This window comes from Neohortaea acidophila, assembly GCF_010093505.1.
Source record: "Neohortaea acidophila strain CBS 113389 unplaced genomic scaffold BDY17scaffold_2, whole genome shotgun sequence".
Classification (NCBI taxonomy): domain Eukaryota; kingdom Fungi; phylum Ascomycota; class Dothideomycetes; order Mycosphaerellales; family Teratosphaeriaceae; genus Neohortaea; species Neohortaea acidophila.
Window position 1 is genome coordinate 488,762 of NW_022985511.1, and position 19,204 is coordinate 507,965.

General features: G+C 57.5%; 13 protein-coding genes across 13 annotated transcripts; 9 read left to right on the forward strand and 4 right to left on the reverse strand.

Moving 5' to 3' along the window:
- The first annotated feature begins 100 nt into the window (after positions 1-100).
- BDY17DRAFT_71117 (uncharacterized protein) lies at positions 101-1,349 on the forward strand. The gene has a single exon (XM_033738638.1). The coding sequence runs from the start codon at positions 327-329 to the stop codon at positions 972-974; it is 648 nt and encodes a 215-aa protein (XP_033592685.1). The 5' UTR covers positions 101-326; the 3' UTR covers positions 975-1,349.
- A 479-nt stretch (positions 1,350-1,828) lies between these two features.
- On the reverse strand, positions 1,829-2,359 carry BDY17DRAFT_246636 (uncharacterized protein; the record flags this gene model as incomplete). Its single annotated transcript, XM_033730742.1, has 1 exon — positions 1,829-2,359. The coding sequence occupies one exon, from the start codon at positions 2,357-2,359 to the stop codon at positions 1,829-1,831; it is 531 nt and encodes a 176-aa protein (XP_033592686.1).
- Positions 2,360-2,538: 179 nt separating this feature from the next.
- BDY17DRAFT_290861 (glycolipid 2-alpha-mannosyltransferase-domain-containing protein) lies at positions 2,539-5,000 on the forward strand. Its single transcript, XM_033732578.1, has 2 exons — positions 2,539-4,223; positions 4,289-5,000. The coding sequence occupies exons 1-2, from the start codon at positions 2,967-2,969 to the stop codon at positions 4,682-4,684; spliced, it is 1,653 nt and encodes a 550-aa protein (XP_033592687.1). The 5' UTR covers positions 2,539-2,966; the 3' UTR covers positions 4,685-5,000.
- On the forward strand, positions 4,706-5,519 carry BDY17DRAFT_71207 (uncharacterized protein). The gene is made up of 2 exons (XM_033738639.1): positions 4,706-5,317; positions 5,386-5,519. The coding sequence occupies exons 1-2, from the start codon at positions 4,949-4,951 to the stop codon at positions 5,389-5,391; spliced, it is 375 nt and encodes a 124-aa protein (XP_033592688.1). The 5' UTR covers positions 4,706-4,948; the 3' UTR covers positions 5,392-5,519.
- On the forward strand, positions 5,506-6,763 carry BDY17DRAFT_245553 (chaperonin 10-like protein; the record flags this gene model as incomplete). The annotated part of the gene is made up of 5 exons (XM_033730641.1): positions 5,506-5,684; positions 5,744-6,030; positions 6,086-6,166; positions 6,222-6,461; positions 6,525-6,763. The coding sequence occupies 5 exons, from the start codon at positions 5,506-5,508 to the stop codon at positions 6,761-6,763; spliced, it is 1,026 nt and encodes a 341-aa protein (XP_033592689.1).
- A 187-nt stretch (positions 6,764-6,950) lies between these two features.
- BDY17DRAFT_246778 (general substrate transporter) lies at positions 6,951-8,713 on the reverse strand (the record flags this gene model as incomplete). The annotated part of the gene is made up of 4 exons (XM_033730756.1): positions 6,951-7,154; positions 7,213-7,654; positions 7,711-8,573; positions 8,645-8,713. The coding sequence occupies 4 exons, from the start codon at positions 8,711-8,713 to the stop codon at positions 6,951-6,953; spliced, it is 1,578 nt and encodes a 525-aa protein (XP_033592690.1).
- A 248-nt stretch (positions 8,714-8,961) lies between these two features.
- Positions 8,962-9,355, reverse strand: BDY17DRAFT_71260 (uncharacterized protein). Its single transcript, XM_033738640.1, has one exon. The coding sequence runs from the start codon at positions 9,260-9,262 to the stop codon at positions 9,041-9,043; it is 222 nt and encodes a 73-aa protein (XP_033592691.1). The 5' UTR covers positions 9,263-9,355; the 3' UTR covers positions 8,962-9,040.
- Positions 9,356-9,779: 424 nt separating this feature from the next.
- On the forward strand, positions 9,780-11,204 carry BDY17DRAFT_290875 (uncharacterized protein). Its single transcript, XM_033732579.1, has 3 exons — positions 9,780-10,273; positions 10,349-10,672; positions 10,743-11,204. Exons 1-3 carry the CDS (start codon positions 10,044-10,046, stop codon positions 11,077-11,079), a joined length of 891 nt encoding a protein of 296 aa, XP_033592692.1. The 5' UTR covers positions 9,780-10,043; the 3' UTR covers positions 11,080-11,204.
- Positions 11,205-11,292: 88 nt separating this feature from the next.
- BDY17DRAFT_245470 (ribosomal protein L18e/L15P) lies at positions 11,293-12,270 on the forward strand (the record flags this gene model as incomplete). The annotated part of the gene is made up of 2 exons (XM_033730634.1): positions 11,293-11,603; positions 11,664-12,270. The coding sequence occupies 2 exons, from the start codon at positions 11,293-11,295 to the stop codon at positions 12,268-12,270; spliced, it is 918 nt and encodes a 305-aa protein (XP_033592693.1).
- Positions 12,271-14,973: 2,703 nt separating this feature from the next.
- Positions 14,974-15,405, reverse strand: BDY17DRAFT_290878 (uncharacterized protein). Its single transcript, XM_033732580.1, has one exon. The coding sequence runs from the start codon at positions 15,395-15,397 to the stop codon at positions 15,206-15,208; it is 192 nt and encodes a 63-aa protein (XP_033592694.1). The 5' UTR covers positions 15,398-15,405; the 3' UTR covers positions 14,974-15,205.
- Positions 15,406-15,424: 19 nt separating this feature from the next.
- On the forward strand, positions 15,425-16,277 carry BDY17DRAFT_71357 (uncharacterized protein). Its single transcript, XM_033738641.1, has one exon. The coding sequence runs from the start codon at positions 15,489-15,491 to the stop codon at positions 16,140-16,142; it is 654 nt and encodes a 217-aa protein (XP_033592695.1). The 5' UTR covers positions 15,425-15,488; the 3' UTR covers positions 16,143-16,277.
- Positions 16,278-16,300: 23 nt separating this feature from the next.
- Positions 16,301-18,269, forward strand: BDY17DRAFT_315073 (uncharacterized protein; the record flags this gene model as incomplete). Its single annotated transcript, XM_033735878.1, has 3 exons — positions 16,301-16,586; positions 16,662-16,771; positions 16,830-18,269. The coding sequence occupies 3 exons, from the start codon at positions 16,301-16,303 to the stop codon at positions 18,267-18,269; spliced, it is 1,836 nt and encodes a 611-aa protein (XP_033592696.1).
- A 146-nt stretch (positions 18,270-18,415) lies between these two features.
- Positions 18,416-19,116, forward strand: BDY17DRAFT_71360 (uncharacterized protein). The gene has a single exon (XM_033738642.1). It carries the CDS (start codon positions 18,561-18,563, stop codon positions 19,041-19,043), a length of 483 nt encoding a protein of 160 aa, XP_033592697.1. The 5' UTR covers positions 18,416-18,560; the 3' UTR covers positions 19,044-19,116.
- The last annotated feature ends 88 nt before the right edge of the window (positions 19,117-19,204 follow it).

Sequence of the window (19,204 nt, forward strand, 5' to 3'; positions counted from 1 at the left end):
ACGGCTAGCCATTAGCGGTGGAGTTCTATACACCGTTGTCTTTTTATGTAGATATGTCATGTTTTGCGCAAGAAAGATTACACGCCCGTCTCTTTATTGTCTCAGGCTATCGATCTTCGCGCTTGCCTCCACCAAACGTATCGCTGACGCTCGCCTTTCAAGAACGCATCATTGGTCGCTGCCTGCCTGCTGACAAGCACGACTCTGACCCACGGAACCATGCCACTCGTTCGTTTGATGCGCATCACGTGGCCACTCTGCGTTCAAGCAGTTGATATTCATCGGTGGCATCCAATATCCCGATCGATTCCGCTCGGCCCTGGAAGATGTCTTGGTATGCACACGGTATGAATATCACTCCTGCTCCGCTGCCGAGCAGTGACATGGCCAGCCACGAAAGCGACCAAGCGCAGAATCACTTGATGGAACAAAATGATTCCCACGACACTCGCCAAATGGCCAACAATCCAGCGCAAAGCAACGGTCTGGATTCCCAAATTCTGAACGGGTTCGGCAGCCAGACTCAAGAATATCATCGGCAAGCAGGCTCAGGCCCGAGTCGTAGGAAGAAAAGGAAGCTTGACGACGCTGGCTCACAGGGAACGGAAGAGGGGAAGCTGCCCGGAATTGATGAGAAGCTGGACAGCCTGGCCGCACGGATGGGCCGGTTGGAGGAGTTGTGCAAGGCGATTGCCGGGTCGGTCAGCAAGCTTGGGGAACCCGGAATGCAAGAGAGGCGGCCTCAAGGCGGGAGTGTCGCAAGCACACACGCCCCGACTCATCCCAGGCCGTGGCTGTTGAATGGCGGTCCCACCATTAGCTCGATGAGGCAGCGAGCGCAGCAACCAGTCGCTACCGATATGTCACCGTACGTAGGTCTCGCAGCGAATCACTCTGGCCGAAAAGATTCCATGAATTATTCCCAAGGCTTACAGCATCTTGACAACAACGTCTCGTCTTCACATCCTCGTTAGCAACGGGGATCTAGCCACGGCACTCCAGGCAGGGCACGAGGATCAACGCTCTCATCCACGCCAAGGTTTCCGATGCTTGGGTATATGGACATGGATGCTGCCCCTATGCTGTCACAAGATGACCTGAGGCGCCTGAATGAAACCTGCCAGGACAGATTGAAGCGAACCCAAGAGGCGCTCAAGGAGCAGCAAGCTCGGAATGACGTCCACGCGGCAGAGAATACGGCACCAGAGGCTTTTCAGTGAGGGCTGATAATGTAACGCATGCGTCCGCTGGTGGAGGGCAGCCTTTCAACCAGCTGTCACTTGTTCACGAGCCTCTCCCCAACCAGCGCGAGGGGGTAGACAACTCTGCTCAGCGATCGGATTTGCAACAGCTCCCTTCGCAACCACAGAGCACAGGGGGGCGCGAAATGACGCGGGCCGAGGTGGACGCATGGATCACCACGCTTGCAGCACGTTTCGGTATCCCGTAGCTTGGATCCGCTGAGATGTTTATCTGGGAGACGAAGCGACAGGATGTACTGTGAGCTGGCGGGGGGCATCAGGTAGCATGTCATCCTAGATCGGAGTTAGCCTGGACCAACGTTTGCTAAGTCAAGCATCCGGAGGATGAATAGGCAAGGTGGGTTTGGGGTTCAGTTCAAATGTTGCGTAATATTTGGCTCCTCATTCCTCCGAAGGGAGAGTAGGACAGCTCCAATAAGTGGTTGTATCATCTCGTGAAAGCGCAGGGGGAGGGAAAAATCATGGAAGTGAACGTACCCTCGCATTGGATAATAAGACATGATTGCCGTAGTAAGCGGACAGATACATGTACTCCGAGAGGACGAAGAGAGGTGGAACAACGCGCTTCACGTATCACCGTCGTCGTTGTCGAACGCGAGTTTGATGGGTTTGGCTTTCTTCTTCACTTTCTTGGCCAGTTCGTGCTTGTTGGAGGCGGCATCGTCTTGGTTGGTAGGAGAGGCATGGTCCTCACGTTCGTCATCCCCGACGACTCTTCCGACTTTGCGCTTCTTGGTCGCAGTTCCATCCGAGAGTTTCTGCTCCGAGGTCCTCTGGATGGCTCCCGAAGCTTTTGGACTAGCATCGCCTATACTGTCGCCTTTGACGAGCTCGTTGATGGAAGTGTCATCGGCGGCTGTGTCAGTGGTGGTCATCTTGTCCAGCTCCTCCTTGCTGACAGTCTCGCCACTCTCGTCGATGACGGTCGGGCCATCGTCCTCGGTTTCAGCGTTGGCTCGTTTGGGTCGAGCCAACTGGCGTTCGTGCCGGTCTGGATCTCCGTGGCCAGCCTTCTGCGCGTGCAGGCGTTGCAGGAATGGCGGCAGGTTTGCCTCGTAGGATAAGTCTTTAGACTTGATCTTCCCCTCCGACGCCATCGCTCTTACCCCACGAGCGACGGTAGTCTCAAGATGTATATGCAGGGGAATTTCGCGACGTCGGGCGGGAGTGGAGAGGAATTGGCGGCATTGGGGGCGGATCGGCGGCGCCAAGGAAAAGTTACGCAAGCTGCAATTCTCCCATCAGATAGGAGGGACGTGTCGTGTTGGCCTGAGGTCGCTCTTCAAACTCCTCCTCCACTTCCTTCGCTCCCTCCACCATCTCTGCCCTCCCATACCTCCTTCACGGCTCGGAAGAAGAAGGAAGAGCCTGTGGATCAGACTCCTGCCGACCCCGTCAACTCGCCATTCTCCCGCCAGACCCGTGTCTGTCTACAACCTCCTCCCTTTCTCCCAACAACCCCCCCGAACCAATACGCTGGCCGACTGCATGCGGTGATCTTGACCCGAGCGCTTGCCGTCGTCTCCTCTCCTCCAGTCGCTCGTTAACAGCACCGCTGCTGCACTCTGTCGCTACATCCCCTCCCTGATCCACCATCCGCCTCCCCCCGACTCCCCCTCAGCAGCACAATTTCACCCTCGACAGTCCGATTGGCGCCTCCCCGCCCTGTGGTCGCTTGCGGCCGAAGTCGTTCCTGGCGGCATCATGGATTACCTCAAGTCCGTCCAAAAGCGCATTCCCTCGTCCGAGAAGCTGTCGGAGAAGCTGCCTCTGCCCACCCTCAAAACCATCCAACCCGCCTCCCTCAAAGACGTCTCCATCCCCTCCAGACTCGCCTTTCTCCGCAAGCGGATACGTCTGCGAGGCAACAGCAAGATCAGTGTGCCGCTGTACCTTGTCTTGCTGCTGCCTTGCATCCTCCTCATCCTCATCCTCCTCATCTTCGTCCACCACGATGCCACCCCCGTGGGCCGCTTAATACCCACCGGCGCCCCGCCGAGTATCCGCAAGATCAACGAAAAGTACGACAAGGTCTTTGTCACCGGCTGTCTGGAGCCGCCAAAGGAAGTGACGCACAACGAGCGCGCCAACGCGGCATTCGTCGTGCTGGCACGCAATAAAGAGCTGGACGGGGTGGTGGAGAGCCTCAAGAGCGTCGAGCGGCACTTCAACCGCTGGTTTCACTATCCCTACGTCTTCCTCAACGACGGCGAATTCAACAGCACCTTCAAAGAGACGGTGTTGAAGTATGCCTCGTCGTCGGTGGAATTCGGCAAGATCGGAGACGATCACTGGGGCTATCCCGACTGGGTCGACCCGGCTGTGGCCAAGGAGGGCATTGCACAGCAAGGCGACCAGGCCATCATGTATGGCGGCATGGAGTCCTACCACCACATGTGTCGCTTCTACTCCGGCTTCTTCTACAAGCACGAACTGCTGCAGAAGTACGACTGGTACTGGCGGGTCGAGCCGGAAATCAAGTACTTCTGCGACATCACCTACGACCCCTTCCTGTACATGGAGCGCACCAAGAAGACCTACGGCTTCACCATTGCCGTGAAGGAGCTGAAGGAAACGGTGCCGAACATCTTCCGCTACGCCAGCGCGTACAAGCGCACGCACAACCTGACTTCGCAAGGGCTGTGGGAAATGTTTGTGGTGCCGCAGGAGGGCTACAACCAAGACGGCTCGCCCAAGCCTGGCACCGTCAAGCCCGCGGAGCTGCCCAAAGGCGATCCCACGCACGACAAGAAGAAGCCGTTGCCCGAGGAGATTTTGCTGGCGGATGCAGGCCAACGCAAGCAGCCCGAGATCGACCCGGACGCCATGGAAGGGGAGAATTACAACATGTGCCATTTCTGGAGCAACTTCGAGATTGCCCGGCTGGACTTCTTCCGGAGTAAGGAGTATGAGGACTTTTTCCAGATGATGGATCGGAGTGGAGGGTTTTGGATGGAGAGGGTGAGTTGCGCTGTGTGCGATGATTGTTAAGAGAGCACCAAGCTGACCATTGATGCCTACGACAGTGGGGTGACGCTCCGATCCATTCTCTCGCGGCGGGTGCACTGCTCTCGCCGTCCGACATTCACTATTTCCGCGACTTTGGCTACCGACACACCACCATCCAGCATTGTCCCGCCAACGCCCCGGCGCGTCAGCTACCTCGCAGCCCCTACTACGGTCCTCGAGACAACCCGTGGGAGAACCCCACGATTGGCAAGCCAGCGCTGGAGAAGGAGTGGAGCACGTGGAAGGAGGAGGATGATTACTGGGCGAATTGGGACACGCCAAAGGAAAATGGGGTGGGTTGTAGGTGTAGGTGCGATACCGACATCCCCGAGGTCGAGGCCAAGGAAGGGAGCTGTATTCCTGAGTGGGTGGAGATTGCCGGCGGGTTCATCACCCCGGCGGCGCCTCGATGAAGAAGATGGGCACAGGAGCGTGATTGATTTGCAGCGGATTGTCTACCATGCGTGTATGGTGATTTGTTGCATGGACGGCGGCGAGCAAAAGGCGTTGGATGGATCTGTCCGCCGGCACGGAGGCATTCGCGCGGCCGGAACGGAGCACCTGTCGACGTCGGGGGCGTGAGACAGACGAACATGCTGGTCCAATGCATCGCTGCCTCCCTCCTCGCATGGAGGCGGGTGGCGCGAGCACGTGATTCGAGACCTTGATGGCAAGGCATGGCCACCTTTATTAGCAGGCCTGCACATTTTCTTGTATCTACAACGTCCATCCTCTGTTCCACTACGACGCTTCCCTACCTCACTCCACTTGTCACGTCTGAAAGCGAGCCCGAGGCGCTTGGGGGATGGATGGGATTCCTCCGGAGCTGCCTCCCCCCTCCATCCTTTATCCCCGCCCTCCACCTCCACCATCAATTGGCTCGCGTTTCCATTGGCGAGTCGCATTGGCCGAGAAGGGCAAGCCCATCACCACATCCGGCCGTGCCACAGTCCTTCGCCCCGTTCCCTGCCCTCCACGGACCCGTACTATCTACTAGTAGCAGCCAGGAACGACGAGGGATCCCTGGCGGAGATGTCGCCGCCGTGGTAAGCTTGATGGCGCCTTGCCCCGGGTGGGGCGTAAAGATTGCCCGCGTTACATCATTCTTGCACAGGCTTGACAGGGCAATTATATAACCGACTCCGTCTACATCTCTGGCCTCCCCCTTCCGTATCCCTCCGCTGCCACATTCTCGCTCGTTTCCCTTCCCTCGACGAGTTTACAGACCAACACAATGGCCCCCCAAATCCCCAAGACCTACAAGGCGGCCGTGATTGTCGGGCAGCAGAAACCGCTGGAGATCCAAGAACTCCCCATCCCGGAGTTGAAGGAGAACGAGGTCTTGGTGAAGGTCCTCGCTTGCGGTGTATGCCACAGTGACCACCATGTGCTGAACGGAGACATGGGCCCGCCGTGCGTACTCGGTCCTGCTTCTATGACTACCTTGTTTCCCATTCTAATCCCCCACTCAGGCAGATCAAGTGTCTCGGCCATGAATACGTCGGCGACATCGTAAAGCTCGGTGCGGCGGTGAAGGACTGGAAAGTCGGCGATCGCGTCGGCGGAGCATGGCACGGCGGCCACGATGGCACCTGTCGCGCCTGCAGACGAGGCCAGTTCCAGATGTGCGACAACAAGACTGTCAACGGTGTCTTCCGCGAGGGCGGGTACGGCGAGTACGCCACGATCCGCTCCGAGGCGGCCGTTCGAGTCCCCAAAGACATGGATCCGGCCCAGGCTGCTCCTCTGCTGTGTGCCGGTACGCTTATGGCCCCGACCACGACCTTTGCGAATGCCTAATGACCTTCATGCAGGTGTGACTGTCTTCAACGGCATGAGGCATATGGATGCTTCGTCGGGAGGCATCGTCGCCATTCAAGGGCTTGGTGGACTCGGTACGCACCATGCTACCTCTTTCCCCATGAGTTACGCTGACTCCAATATGTGAAGGCCACTTGGCGGTCCAATACGCGCGCAAAATGGGCTTCCGAACCGTGGCGCTGTCCAGAGGCACGGCCAAGAAGGACTTTGCCACCAAGCTCGGGGCCACCGACTACATCGACACCGAGGCCCACAGTGCAGCGGAGGAATTGAAGAAGATGGGAGGCGCGGACATGATTGTCGTCACCGCCCCGAACCCCGACATTATCTCCCCACTCTTGGATGGACTCGCGCCGGGCGGTACCCTACGTGCGTAGAACTCCGCTGAACGTGTGGAATGACAGACTCGCAGTCGACTAACATAATAGACAGTGCTGTTCACAGCTATAGGCCCCGTCCCCGTAAACACCGTTTCGATGGTTATCAACGCTCTCAGCGTCCGAGGCTGGCCCAGCGGACACGCCCTCGATTCGGAGGAGGCCATCGCCTTCGCACAGACCCACGGCGTCGAGTGCATGATCGAGAAGTTTCCGCTGGCGAAGGTGAATGAGGCGATGGAGCATATGACGTCCGGCAAGGTGAGGTTCAGGGGCGTTTTGACCATGACCTGAACGTGAATGGCTGTCTTGGATCGTCGGTCCTCTGCAGAAAAGTCGTATATACTGCGAACAATTTCAACCTTGGCGACGGAATGCTGAATTCACGTGCATGAAATTTGATCAACGACACTGCTTACTCGTACGGACATGACGATCCCAGCACCAGGTCGACTTCCCGGCGTCACCCATGACGAACCAGCTATGAATGCGATTTCGCGGTAGTTGAGTCCTGAGTTGCACCGCTCGTCTCCTGCAGGAAAGTGTCGTGCACGCGCCACTTGCTACTGTGCCTCGCACTGACTTCGTCCATCATTTTATCGACCTGTTCCAGCGTGAGGCCTTTCGTCTCGGGCACGAATATGTAGGCGAAGAGCGCACTGATGGCGCAGGTAGTGCCCCATACCTGTGGACGGCAAGCGTGAGCACGACGAAGACACCATTCGTGGACAACGATGACTTACGAAAAATACATGGCCTCCCAGATTTCCCTCGCCAGGCCCCACGATATATGGGATGATGACAGCAATGATGCAGTTCCAGAACCAATTGGACGCTGCAGACAAGGCGATGCCCTTTGCTCGAATGGGAAGCTGGAATATTTCGCCAATAACCACCCAGGCTGCCGGACCCCACGTCGAGGCGAAGAAGAAGATGTAAAGACAAACGAACACGATGAGGCAGTAGTTTGCGGTGGTGGAGTTGGCGTCTGATGTCCATACTGCTGCGACAATGAACTCGCAGATCGACATCGCCAGAGCGCCGTAGATGAGGAGAGCCCGTCGGCCGTATCGTTCGATGGTGTAGAATGAGACGGGTGTGGAGCAGACGTTGACGACCGTGGTGATGATGGAGATGACGAAGGGATCGGTGAGGCCGATGCTTTGGAAGAAGGTGGTGTTGTAACTGTTCACAGTCAGTACGAGAGGTTTAGAACGAGGCTCTGGGGAGTCTGAGCTGACTAGAAGATGAAGTTGATGCCGGTGAATTGCTGGAACGCTTGGATGGCGGTACCGATGAAAACCTTTCGGATGTTGGAGTTGCGATTCTGAATGCCGCCTCCAAAGCAACCCAGCCAGCTGACTTGGCCGATGTGCTTCTCATACTCGTAGTTTGCCTGGATTTCCGCAAGCTCGTCGTGAAGACGGTCCGAGTCTTCGGGCTGTCCGCGTACGCGGCTCAGAGCTTGGATGGCAAGATCCAAACGGCCCTTTTTGACGAAATATCGAGGACTTTCGGGAAGCAAGAACAAACCCAGAGCCAGAATGAGGGCCCACAGATACTGGATGGCAATGGGAATGCGAAAGGCACCCGTGTCCATTCGAGTGCGTGTCGCATAGCCCACGCAGCTTGCGAGCATGATGCCGATAGTGATGGCAAACTGATAGCACGACACGATCGCCCCGCGCACCTTTCGAGGCGCAACTTCCGACATGTACAGGATATTTGTGGCGGAGACGAAGCCGGCGCCAAAGCCCGCCACCAGTCTTCCAATCACCAGGCCGGGAATATCTGCAGCCGCGACCTGGATGGTGACGCCGGCCATGAAGATAAAGCTTCCGGCGATGATGGTTGTTCTTCTGCCGAACCGATCGGCCAGCGGGGCAGAGATTAGGGCACCAAAGAAGGTACCTGCCGACAGAATGGACACGATCAGCGCGTGCTGAGAAGAGGTGTAGTCGTAGCCCGTCTTGTCCACACTCGTCGGCACTCTATGCCCATACTGCTTCTTGAACTCGCGCATGGCGAGGACGGAGGAAATGTAGCCCGAGTCATATCCGAACAGGACTCCAGCAAAGGCGGCAAAGGCGCACATCAGGTATGCCTAAGAAGCGGACGGATGCTGTCAGTCGGACAACAACGTTGGAGAGCGATGCGCCAGCAGGACCGTCTCACCTTGAACGTTACCGGGGCCTCGAGACGAACAATGGACGCCGGGTCGACGGAGGCGTCGATTCTCTCCATGTTATTCGACGAGCTGGCAAAGCCCAGCTTGCTGCCTCTTACAGTCGCAGACATGGTATCGATCGGCCAGCTTCCCAGGGATGGTAGGCGAAGAAAACGGAGAAGAGAGGGGTTTCAACGCTTGCTTGCGCGCTCGTTAGACACACCACCATTCTGGAGGGGAGCGGTCGAGCGAGGTGCAACGAAAACGGCAACGGTAGATGAGTTGTGTGACAATGCCCGGTCAACACAGGAATGCGCATCCCTGTGCGACACAATCCGCGAAGCCCACCGTGTGGCATGTGATCCACACCTGGCCTTTTGCAATCCAATCAGTGTGCATGAGCACTATATTGGATGCCTCGTGTCCATTTGACATGCCCCGGGGCAGAAATGATCGAGCGCCTCGCACGGGCACAATGCTGAGCATCCGCCAGGTGTCACGAAATCTGATATGAGCCGAGGTGAAGGCTGCAAGATGCTATCCCCCAGCGGTAGACGCGAAGCGGGAGTATGTTTCGGAAAGGCTAGATGTTTGAAGAAAGAGCAAAAAAGAAGGACCATGGGCATGGCGGTCTCTAGCCTACCTCTCTTGCATGAAGCGGATGGGCTGGAGGCTGAACTGAGGTATCGCGCGTAGCCTGTGGTGTTCTTACTACGCCCTCATCACTCACTGTTGACATTTCGAATGTCTGTAGCAAGGCAAGTGAGCAGAGGTTTGCAGTCAAAGCACGCAATTCTGGCGCGAACGTGAAGTCACCACACGGAGAGCATGCGACGACACCTCCCACCACGCATCTGATCCATCAGCGTTGAATAACTCAGGCCGCGTCGTCCCCTCCTGTTTTCGCGATGTCTACGGTCGATGTTCTTCCGTCGTGGGATGCGAATGAGTTGATGTTCCCCATTGTCGTTCGAAAGGCGCGAAGGGATCGGCCTGTGGCATTGACGACGCCTTTCGATGTGCGATATGCCGACGACTCCGCAGTCGACACCGGGTTGCGGACGATGCTGAAGGCCGACTTTTCTTGTGGAGGCGTACATGCATCATCGCGATTCCTCATCCTCCTTCTTGAAGTGGAAAGTTGCTGAATAATGGTCACCTCTCTGGCAGAAAACTAGCCGCACTGGGCAGTCGAACCTTGACTCGTCGATGTAACTCAACCAACGAGCCCGTCGTGCGTCGTGTGCACGGCACTTATAAAACCCGGATGTGTCTTGCAATGATCGACATGTTAATATTCCCCTTACCCGAGTGTCGTTCAGCGTAATCGCAGCAGGCTTCGACAGACTCGCAGAGGTACACCTCCGTCACCCGGCCTCTTTACCCATCCCAACGCAGCTCGCCGTCATGGTGCACACCGTGGGTATTTCGGGTCCAAACGGCAACGTTGGCAAAGCGACTCTCCCCCTCCTCGTCGCCGCTGCGCAACAGGGAAAGATCAAGCTGGCCATTCTCCATCGTAAAGGCCATGTCCCGTCCCAAGCTCCAGCACACGAGAACATCGAACTCAGGGCCATCAACTACGAGGATTCCGTGGACCAACTCGCGCGGAAGATGCAAGGGATCAATGTGTTCATGTGTGTTGGATCTTTCGCTTGACCACGGCGAAACATTTCACGTACGCAACCTTCGCTGATCAATGGTCCGCCCAGTTCATGCGTTGGCTTCGAGGGCATCCCGTATGAAGCCAAGGTCGTCGAGGCTCTTTCTCGCTCTCCCGACCTCGTCACATACATCCCCTGCAGCTACTCCGCCAGGTGGAGCCAGGCAGAGCTCCACGACCCTGCCCTCGGGCCCATACTCAACTTCATGTACACTGGCGTGAACAAGGCGAAGGAACTGGGCCTCTCTGTCACGACATTCTACACCGGTGTCTTTGACCTCTACTGGTTCGAGTATGGCTTCATCGGTGCTCCCCTGAAGGAAAACACCGTCTGGGCCAATTCAAAGCAGCTTGCCAACCCCTTTCCAATCACGTGAGTGTCCTCTCTGCGATAATCGTGACGGTGACTCCACAAGCCACATGCCTAACGCATCGCTCGACAGGGTGATGGAGCATCTGGGTGCTGCCCTGGCTCGCGTAGCAACATCTGATCCCAGCTCCATCAAGGGCCAGCAATACTCTGTTGTGACCTTTTCGCCTACAGGCAACGAGCTTGTCGAGCTGTATACGAAGCTGAACGGTGCGCCGACCAAGGTCAAAGACTTCACTGATGCAGATCGTGCGGCCCTCAGAGCGGATGCGGAGAATAACGGGGCCATCAGAGCAGGCTATTGGGACCACTGGGCGGGCAATACATGGGCATACGAAGCGGATGGCATCACAGGTGACAAGAACTACCAGGGCCCGAGTTTGGAAGAGGTTGGGCGGCGGTTCTTGTAGGTTGCACTCGTCATGGTGGGGTTTGCGTGCAATGATAAGGTAGAAGTTGATGGTATTTATTCATGGCTGCTGTCTGTCGTGAAGGGCGGCAAGGCTCTAACCGCTTTCGATGCGCCAAGCGGAGATGTGCACGTTCCAGCTCGGACGACAAAGTCTCCAAACCTTTCCAACCGCGCTGTCTTTTGCCCACGCACCACACCACACCCTCTTGCAATGCCGCCGCGACTGCAGATCCTACGGTCAGCCCTCGAAAGGGTCTCATTGACTGCCTATCAGCCGCTTGCGCCCTTCCTTTACCCTGCAATTTGCCAGCAACGCGCCGCCTCTATCCTCTCCTCTCTGTCCGACACCAAGGGGGCATACAATAAGCGCATCCGCAGAGGTCGTGGGCCGTCAAGCGGCAAGGGAAAGACCTCTGGTCGAGGGCATAAAGGGCAGAAGCAGCATGGCAAAGTTCCGGCAGGCTTCAATGGCGGGCAGACGGCAGATGAGATTGTTGCGGGAAAGAGAGGCTTTCACAACCCGTACGCTGCGCTTTCCCCAACATAAAGAAGATGGTCAACTGTTGCTGACGTTGCACACAGGTTCTCCGTGGAAATGGCGCCAATCAATCTAAACCGCATCCAGTATTGGATCAATCAAGGCCGCCTCGATCCTACCAAGCCCATCACCCTGAAAGAACTGAACAGCAGCCGCGCTGTTCACGGCGTCAAGGATGGGGTGAAACTGCTTGCGCGCGGCAAGGAAGAGCTCGTCACCCCCATCAACATAGTGGTCTCACGGGCAAGTGCAGAAGCCATCAAGGCAGTAGAGATGGCTGGCGGCTCGGTGACTACTCGTTACTACACTCCATTTGCTGTTAAGAAGATCACTGGCGGGGAGATGGACCCTATCAATAGCCTGCAAAGCCGCGTAGCCGCCGCACCTCCCACGGAAGAGGGGGCAAAGGCGGTCGCAGATGCGGTGGCGGAGGAGAGGAGACGCTTCAAGTATCGACTCCCGGACCCGGTCAGGCGAAAGGATCTGGAGTATTATCGTGATTCGGCGCACAGAGGCTATCTCAGCCATCTGGTCGAGGCTGGGCAAGGGCCAAGTCTTTTCTTCAGAACGCCAGGGTCTACTGCGAGGAGCAAGAAGACTTCGGGGAGGGGGCCGAAGAGTACGAATACCAGCGAGGGTCGGCTGTGGTAGTCGCGCCTCTGCTCATCGACCTCGAAATATTGAGCATAACGGCGCCAAGCACAATATTCCCCCCGACAGAGGTGTCTTTGCCAGCGGATTAAGCGAACGTTCGACCGTCCCGGGATCGAGTAGGTGGTCGCTGCAAACGGAGCTGAAGAGAAGCGAGCTTCCTTCGGCCGTGCGCAGGAAGATGCTTGCTTGCTTGTCATGTCATGCGGGTGTGGTCTGACGCATGACATGATTCGGTGATTGTAGCAAACGTGGTCACATTCAGGCGGTGAAGCTGAGAGGATGGGTACACGCAAGCAGACTGGTGGAGGCTACGGAACCATGTGTAACGCCAATCGTGTTACGCGATTGTATTCAGACCAGCCTTGTCCAGACTCTCTGGCAGCGACTTTGAGACATGGATTGGTCATGTTGACCGCGGAATGTCATGATAGATGACAAGAGTTCTAGAAGGGAATACGTGGGAGGATCGCAAGTCAGCGCATCATAAGCACAGTGCATGTACTCAGCCTCGAGTGTCCGTATGGACCCTCACCAACAACCGGACCCCAGCATCAAATTGGTGTAACCAAACAGGCCGGCCAAAGCCGTTGCAGTATTCGTATTGATTACGTGCCCAGCTCTCGATCGATGAGGAGGCTTGGCGGTATTCAGGCAGCGTTGAACCCGGGTAAGAGCACATCCTGCAGCTACCACGTAAGGTGGTTCGCAAGCGCAAAAGATCATCGCGGGAGCAGGATCTTGACTCGCCTGTGGGTTGGAATGGGTGGCAAAAAGCCATCCCCACTCCTCTGCACCCACCAACACGCCCAGCCTTATTCGTGGTGGCCGTTCGGCTAGAGGTACCGCTCCTTCACGCTGGAAGCACACGGAATTTACCCGATGCTTTGTGCGTTTTTGTTCATCGGGCTGCCACACGGGCGGGCTAGAGTGCCGGTGGCCTGACCGCTTCTTCTCGATCCTCTCCTTGTCATGCACTTTGGCCCCGCATGGTCAAACGCCTCGAACACTTAATGCAGTCATCGTATAAGCGGGAACCAGCTCAACCCCTCTTGCGGCAGCGATCATAGCAAACGGAAGGAAAGTGCCGCGCGAGATGTCGGCGTCAAATATTCAGTGGTCACGCCCAGAAGAGCGGAGGTGAGCCATATCTTGATCTTGTCGTCGCAAGTGCTTCCGCGCAGTCTATGCTCCAGCCTCACTCGTATCAATATTAATACATGGACGAGCTCGGACCGTATCGCTCCCAACGTTTGGTGTGAGTATTGACGAAGGCCCGGCATTCGTGTACCCTCGGGCACATGTTCTGCAATTGGCCGGACAATCGTCACCCTTGAGGCAAAGTGGTTTCGGAAGTGCACGGAGGGGAAAAGCGATTCTCGGCCGCTGACGAATGTGTGGCGGATGAGTGCTGGTTTGCTTCACGATTCTCCACCCTACACCCCTGTCTACAGATGGAAGCGCGGGCTGTGTGAATGTGATGCAAAAGGCAGAGCGGCGCGTGGGTGGCTAGCAAGACGCCATCGCGTTCGCGGGTCCACGCGAATCCATCAATTCCTGGCCTCTTCGGGATTAGGGAACTTTGGAAATGATGGGCCAAAAGCTACCTCTGCTGTAGCGCCTCGCCATCACGAACCTTCTTTCTCACATGGGAGTGCTAGTACATCTGCAGGCCTGGTCGTGTCGCGGAATGAGATCCTACCGTGCAACGATCGCCATTAATCTCGACGTTACAATCGCACGCTCCGCAGCAGGCCTCGCGTTTGAGACGAGCCCCAAGCGGACGAGATGCGCTAGTAGTGCGACTACCCACCTGGGCTTACGAAGACAGGGTGATCTCTCATTCGCCCGCTCGTTTTCCCAGGTCCGGGGGGTAGTGGTATATGTCCGACAGGCGGATGGGGCTCAGCGAGTAACGTCGCCATCGTTGCCCGTCGCCTGCACGCATAGGCGCGTCACACGAGATTGGGCTCGTTGCAAGGAAGTCGATGATGCAAACCTTGTCTTTGGCAATTCCTTGGCTCGCGGTTCATCGAAGTGAAACCTCGCATACGCCACGTTCAGAGGAAGCCTCGGGACAACGGGGTGAAGGGAGGAAGGCTCCTCGCATACGTGTTTGTACACGGATCGAGTTTCCACAAGTGATGGATCGGGCAGTTGCGTGGACATGCTGGCGTTTGTTGGCGCCGTGCTTTGTCACGAATCGAGCGTCGACTGCCGATCTACCAGGGCCGAGCAATTATTAACTCTACGGGGGGCGGTGGAGGGCCGTGAGCTTCATGGATCATGAGGTTGATCAGAAGAAGGCGGCCTAGCAGAGCGGACTAGGCGAATGAAGCGGTCGCAGCTGCGGTTGAGCGGGCGTGACGGCACAAGCACGGGGATAAGCCCTCATTCCTGCCGCGGCCAACAGGGAACCAACGGGCGCTCGTAAAAGCAAGCAGCAGCTGGATGCGTCTGCCGGGTGGCGACGTGCGATCTCGCACCATCTGGGCGTCGAGTGATGATGAGGTACACTGTACCGGCTAGTAGACATGCGCAAGATCTCCACTGGGGGGCCCGAGAGCTGATCCCGATAGCACAGAGAGGGCGCGAGAGCGAGGGGTTCGTTCAGGAAGGCGCTGAACTTTGACCCGGGCCCGGCGTCAGCAGCGGGCAACTGGCGCTAGCCAAAGCGAGTTTTCTGGCCGCGAGTCTTTCCGCCGGCGCTGCTGCAGCCGAGCTTGCCTTTTTATTGGCATGCCGCCATGCTGCGGACGACGAGGAGGGGTGGGTGGCATTAAAATCCAGAGCCATCGGAATTAGCTTCTGCCGCTTGCTGCTCTTCTGAATCATGTGGGCCGCCAGCCGTACCGCCGCAGTGGCCGCGCATCGTCTCTTGGGCCACACTCCCTTTCACGCATGGACTGCACAGTTGTGTCGGGTGTGAATACGATTACTGCACGTAGGGGGGATGTCCACGGCGTCTGTGCGCGCGCGCGTCCTCTCTGTTCGTGTGTGCGTGCATGAAAATCAAAGGTGTTCGAGAGGACCGTGTACCGCAGGTAGAGTGGATGGCCGGAGTTGGCCTAGCTCGGGGGCGGGCATGCCATGAATACCTTACCTTCCCATTCGGCCCCTGGTGCATCTTCCCGCAGTTGCCTTTTGCGCTGACATCAGTAGTCCCTATCCTTCCCAATCATCATCCCCGCCCGTCTATCGTGATCAGCCATGGGCCGATGGCCCATGCCATGGACGCCGCCGCCTCATCCCAGCCCATCATCCTCCCATCACATCCCGTCGCACCCCGGGCTGGCGCGCTACAGTTCCTCGCTTCACCCTGTCCTCCCCTCGGCCCTTGGGCCCCTGCTGGCTGGCTGGCGGCTGGCGTGCTTTCCTGGCTGCCGCTCCTGCTGCTCCCGTGCTGCTGCTACTGCTGCATGTGCTCCGTCCCACCCACTGGCCCCGGCCCCGGCCCCGTTCCATCCAAGAACGGCAGGCGCGCTCTCGCCGGCCGTGCCCTCGTCCACGCCTCACGCCTCGGAACGCATGACGGCTCTTTGACGAGCCTCTCGAGCCTAAAATTTCACCTCCCTCTTTCCACTCTCGGCGCCTTTTTTGGGGCCCAGGCGCCAGACAATCCTCACCCTCTGTACCGCGCCCGTCCTTCACTCCCCCACTCACTGCTCGGCATGCTGCCGCTTCTCCAGATGTCTGGGCCGGGAGCCTGCCGTAATCTACACTGCCCGGCTGCCCTACATATCGCTGACCATGCTCCTTGCTTCAGCCGTCAACACACCGTTTGTTGTGATTGCCCCTTCCCTCCCCTCTCTTCTTTACTCTTCCCTTCATTAAACCTACTTCACCCTCGCCGTTGCGTCGCTCTCACCTGATGACCCCCAGGCCGTGCGCGTTGACATCACTCTCTCATCCTCACCTCCAGCTCCTGCCTGCAACCATCACCACGACGCCCTCTTCATGACCTCCGTCTTTTTGTCTTGCCTTGCGTTCCATTCCTCATGACTGCCCACTCACCAGCGTCACGCCTCCCATGTACGCACAATTCGAGCTTCCAGCAATCCGTCCGTCCTACTTTGAGGACCTTCTCGATCCCTCAGTCCCAGTCGGCTGGCCATCCTCCTCCATACCCTCCGACTTCCTCTCACCGCTCACGCCTCCACCCGAAATGAACGGCATGCCGGAAGCTGCACACCCCGGCTACTATCAACAACAAGAGAATGGACTTGGCACCGCCGGTTATCCATCGGGCGTAGATGCTTACAGACTCCCTCCTACTTCGTCGTTCCCTCGCGAAGTGTCGAACGCGGACTTTGGACGTCACTCGAGGCATCCCTCTCGAAATGTTTCGCCATTCCAACAACACCGGCAGCCGGCAATCGATGACACTCAAGCCCACCTTCATCAAAAACGTGCCCCACGCACAGACACGATTGCACCCTCATTCCAGGTACCGAAGACGGTGAATGACAGTGGCGGCAGCCTCTCCGAGCTTGCAGCGCAGGTGAGTGATGCCAGACGTTGAAGACATGTGAGAGCGATTGTTTGCTAACCCAAGACAGATCACTTGCTTGTTCTGGTTCGAGTCGTCAAATCTGCTCCAGCAAATCGAAGACTCCGTTATTCCCCTGCAGCCTGCGCGCCCGCTCGTATCGGACGCCAAACCGACGTCTGGCTTCCGGAAATGGGTGACCACGCTTCTCTCGACCACGCTGGTGGCGCAGAACGTGGTCATTCTCGCCTTGCTCTTCATCTATCGCCTGAAGAAATTGAACCCCAGCGTACAAGGAAAGCCAGGGAGCGAATATCGATTGTTGACCGTCGCTTTGATGCTCGGAAACAAATTCCTCGACGACAACACCTACACCAACCGCACCTGGGCCGAAGTTTCGGGCATTAACGTGTCTGAGGTTCACATCATGGAAGTGGAATTCTTGAGCAACATGAAGTACTGCCTGTTCACCACCGCCGACGACTGGTCGCAGTGGCAGGCTCTCCTGGGCAAGTTTGCCGCATTCTTCGAGCGAGCGAGCAGGCCGCTTCCCGCTGCCCTGCACGCTCCGATCCTGCCACCTGCGTCTTCTCTCAACTTCCCCGTGGCTCTTCCATCACCTCCGGCTTCGAACCAAGCTTCGCCGGCGTATCTGGCCGACCTGGGCTCGAACGGTGTGGCGTATGGCGTGCCTACCATGCCCGGACCTAGCCCAGCTCCGTCACCCCACGTCTTCTCCGCGCATGGCGCAGTCGTCAATCGCCCGAACTTACGGAAGAGGAGTCGCGATGAGCATGCGGTAGAGCCTCCTCCAAAACGACAAGCGGGCGGCTATCCTGAGTGGCAAGCACCGCATCAATACGCGATGCCACAGAGCGGTCAAGTGCTGCCGCAGCTACCGCGCCCGATGTTGCCCAGTCTGGCAAGTCAGAGCGTGTCCCATCCTTCTTCTGGCGTCCTCCACTCGGGTGGGCCATTACCACAGCAGCTCCCTCCCTTGGCCGTTCCTGGAAGAGCGATGGGGATGGTCTACCCCAGTATGAACGCCCCGAGTTTACTGCCACAAGTCCAGCAACTCGCCAATCCTGCACAAACGCAGTCTCAATGCTCGTCTCGGCAGCACAGTCCCTACGCAACTTCCAGAACGGGGTCACCGCTGGGTGGCGTGGCTCAATCGGCACCGTCGCTGCACCCGGCCGTCCAAATCTCGCCGACGTACTTGCTGCAGAAGAGGGACTCTCCGTATCGCCCGGTGCACAACGTCGCCACTCTGCTGCACCCCCCGCCATCCTCGACGCTGGAGCACCGCGCGCAGAACATGGAGAGCAACCAGATGTACTATCAGCCGCTGGGCAAACCACAACAAAGGCAGACTGGTCGGCTGCCGTATGTCTCGCAGAACATGTGGCTTGACGGTGACGGACACCTACCCGAGACGATGACTCCGGTCCAGCAATGGCCATCATTCATCAACACCAACCACTACCAGCAGCTAGTATCGCAGCAGTGAGAGCTTGAAACGAGCACCACTTCACCTGCAATGAGCTCTGTACCCATCGACATTACATTTTGATCAGCGAGGTTTTCGGCGTTCAAGCGAAGAAGCATACGGAAAGGAAATGATTTGTTTGGGGCATCAGCGGACGTTTGTCACACGGATGGAGTCGCATTTCATGGCGGAGGACTGGCCTGCGCCTGCGTGTCGACTGCGAGGCATGGCGCAGAAATAGGTCACTTACAAACTCGATAGCATGGATAGCTTAGGTGAAGCGGCATGAAAGCTGCCCTCACGGATTATTAGATGACTGAACGATTCCTCAATCCTTACACCATCATTGCGACAAGAAATGGAGGACCCAAGCACAGAGTGCAAAAAATAGCCCCGATCCCACGTGAGCAGCACGCCCCACCGGGAACACAGCGCAGGTGGCAGGTGGCAGCATCGGAAGGTGCAGTGCGGAGGTGTTTCAGACCTGCACCAAGTCCGCTCTGCCATTGGTGGATGAGGCGGGGCGGGGATCAGTCAGCGAGTCGGTCGGCCCCAGCCGTCGGTCTGAGACGCGCGGCGAGTTTCCATCCGTCTCAGAGTCTCCAGCCTTTGCATGGAAGGGGCGATGGTGATGGAACGGAGGTTTGCATTCATCAGTCCACACAATCAAACCGATCACTGGCCAAACCCGCCCCAAACTCGCAGCGATCCCATTCTCTCTGCGCCTCGGTAGTGTCGCGCCACCGTTTCTCCATCCCGCCAGCCCAGCCCTTTCTTGGTTCGGCTGACGCCTGACAACCTTCCGCTTGGCAGGCGGCGGCGGAGAAAGGCGTGCGCATGGGAGCCAGCCCGCTTCCTTCCAACCTTGTCTGCGCCCACCCACCGCACTCCGACCCAGCCTCGACCACTCCCCTCACCACCTTTACCCTCACACGCAAATCGCCTCGTGCATCTCC

Coding starts and splice junctions, on each gene's coding strand:
- BDY17DRAFT_71117 (XM_033738638.1), top strand. CDS start 327: ATGTCTTGGTATGCACACGGTATGAATATCACTCCTGCTCCGCTGCCG.
- BDY17DRAFT_290861 (XM_033732578.1), top strand. CDS start 2,967: ATGGATTACCTCAAGTCCGTCCAAAAGCGCATTCCCTCGTCCGAGAAG. Junction 4,224..4,288: donor GAGGGTTTTGGATGGAGAGG/GTGAGTTGCGCT, acceptor TGCCTACGACAG/TGGGGTGACGCTCCGATCCA.
- BDY17DRAFT_71207 (XM_033738639.1), top strand. CDS start 4,949: ATGGCCACCTTTATTAGCAGGCCTGCACATTTTCTTGTATCTACAACG.
- BDY17DRAFT_71260 (XM_033738640.1), bottom strand. CDS start 9,262: ATGCCCATGGTCCTTCTTTTTTGCTCTTTCTTCAAACATCTAGCCTTT.
- BDY17DRAFT_290875 (XM_033732579.1), top strand. CDS start 10,044: ATGGTGCACACCGTGGGTATTTCGGGTCCAAACGGCAACGTTGGCAAA. Junction 10,274..10,348: donor CAAGGGATCAATGTGTTCAT/GTGTGTTGGATC, acceptor TGGTCCGCCCAG/TTCATGCGTTGGCTTCGAGG. Junction 10,673..10,742: donor GCCAACCCCTTTCCAATCAC/GTGAGTGTCCTC, acceptor ATCGCTCGACAG/GGTGATGGAGCATCTGGGTG.
- BDY17DRAFT_290878 (XM_033732580.1), bottom strand. CDS start 15,397: ATGCACCAGGGGCCGAATGGGAAGGTAAGGTATTCATGGCATGCCCGC.
- BDY17DRAFT_71357 (XM_033738641.1), top strand. CDS start 15,489: ATGGCCCATGCCATGGACGCCGCCGCCTCATCCCAGCCCATCATCCTC.
- BDY17DRAFT_71360 (XM_033738642.1), top strand. CDS start 18,561: ATGACTGAACGATTCCTCAATCCTTACACCATCATTGCGACAAGAAAT.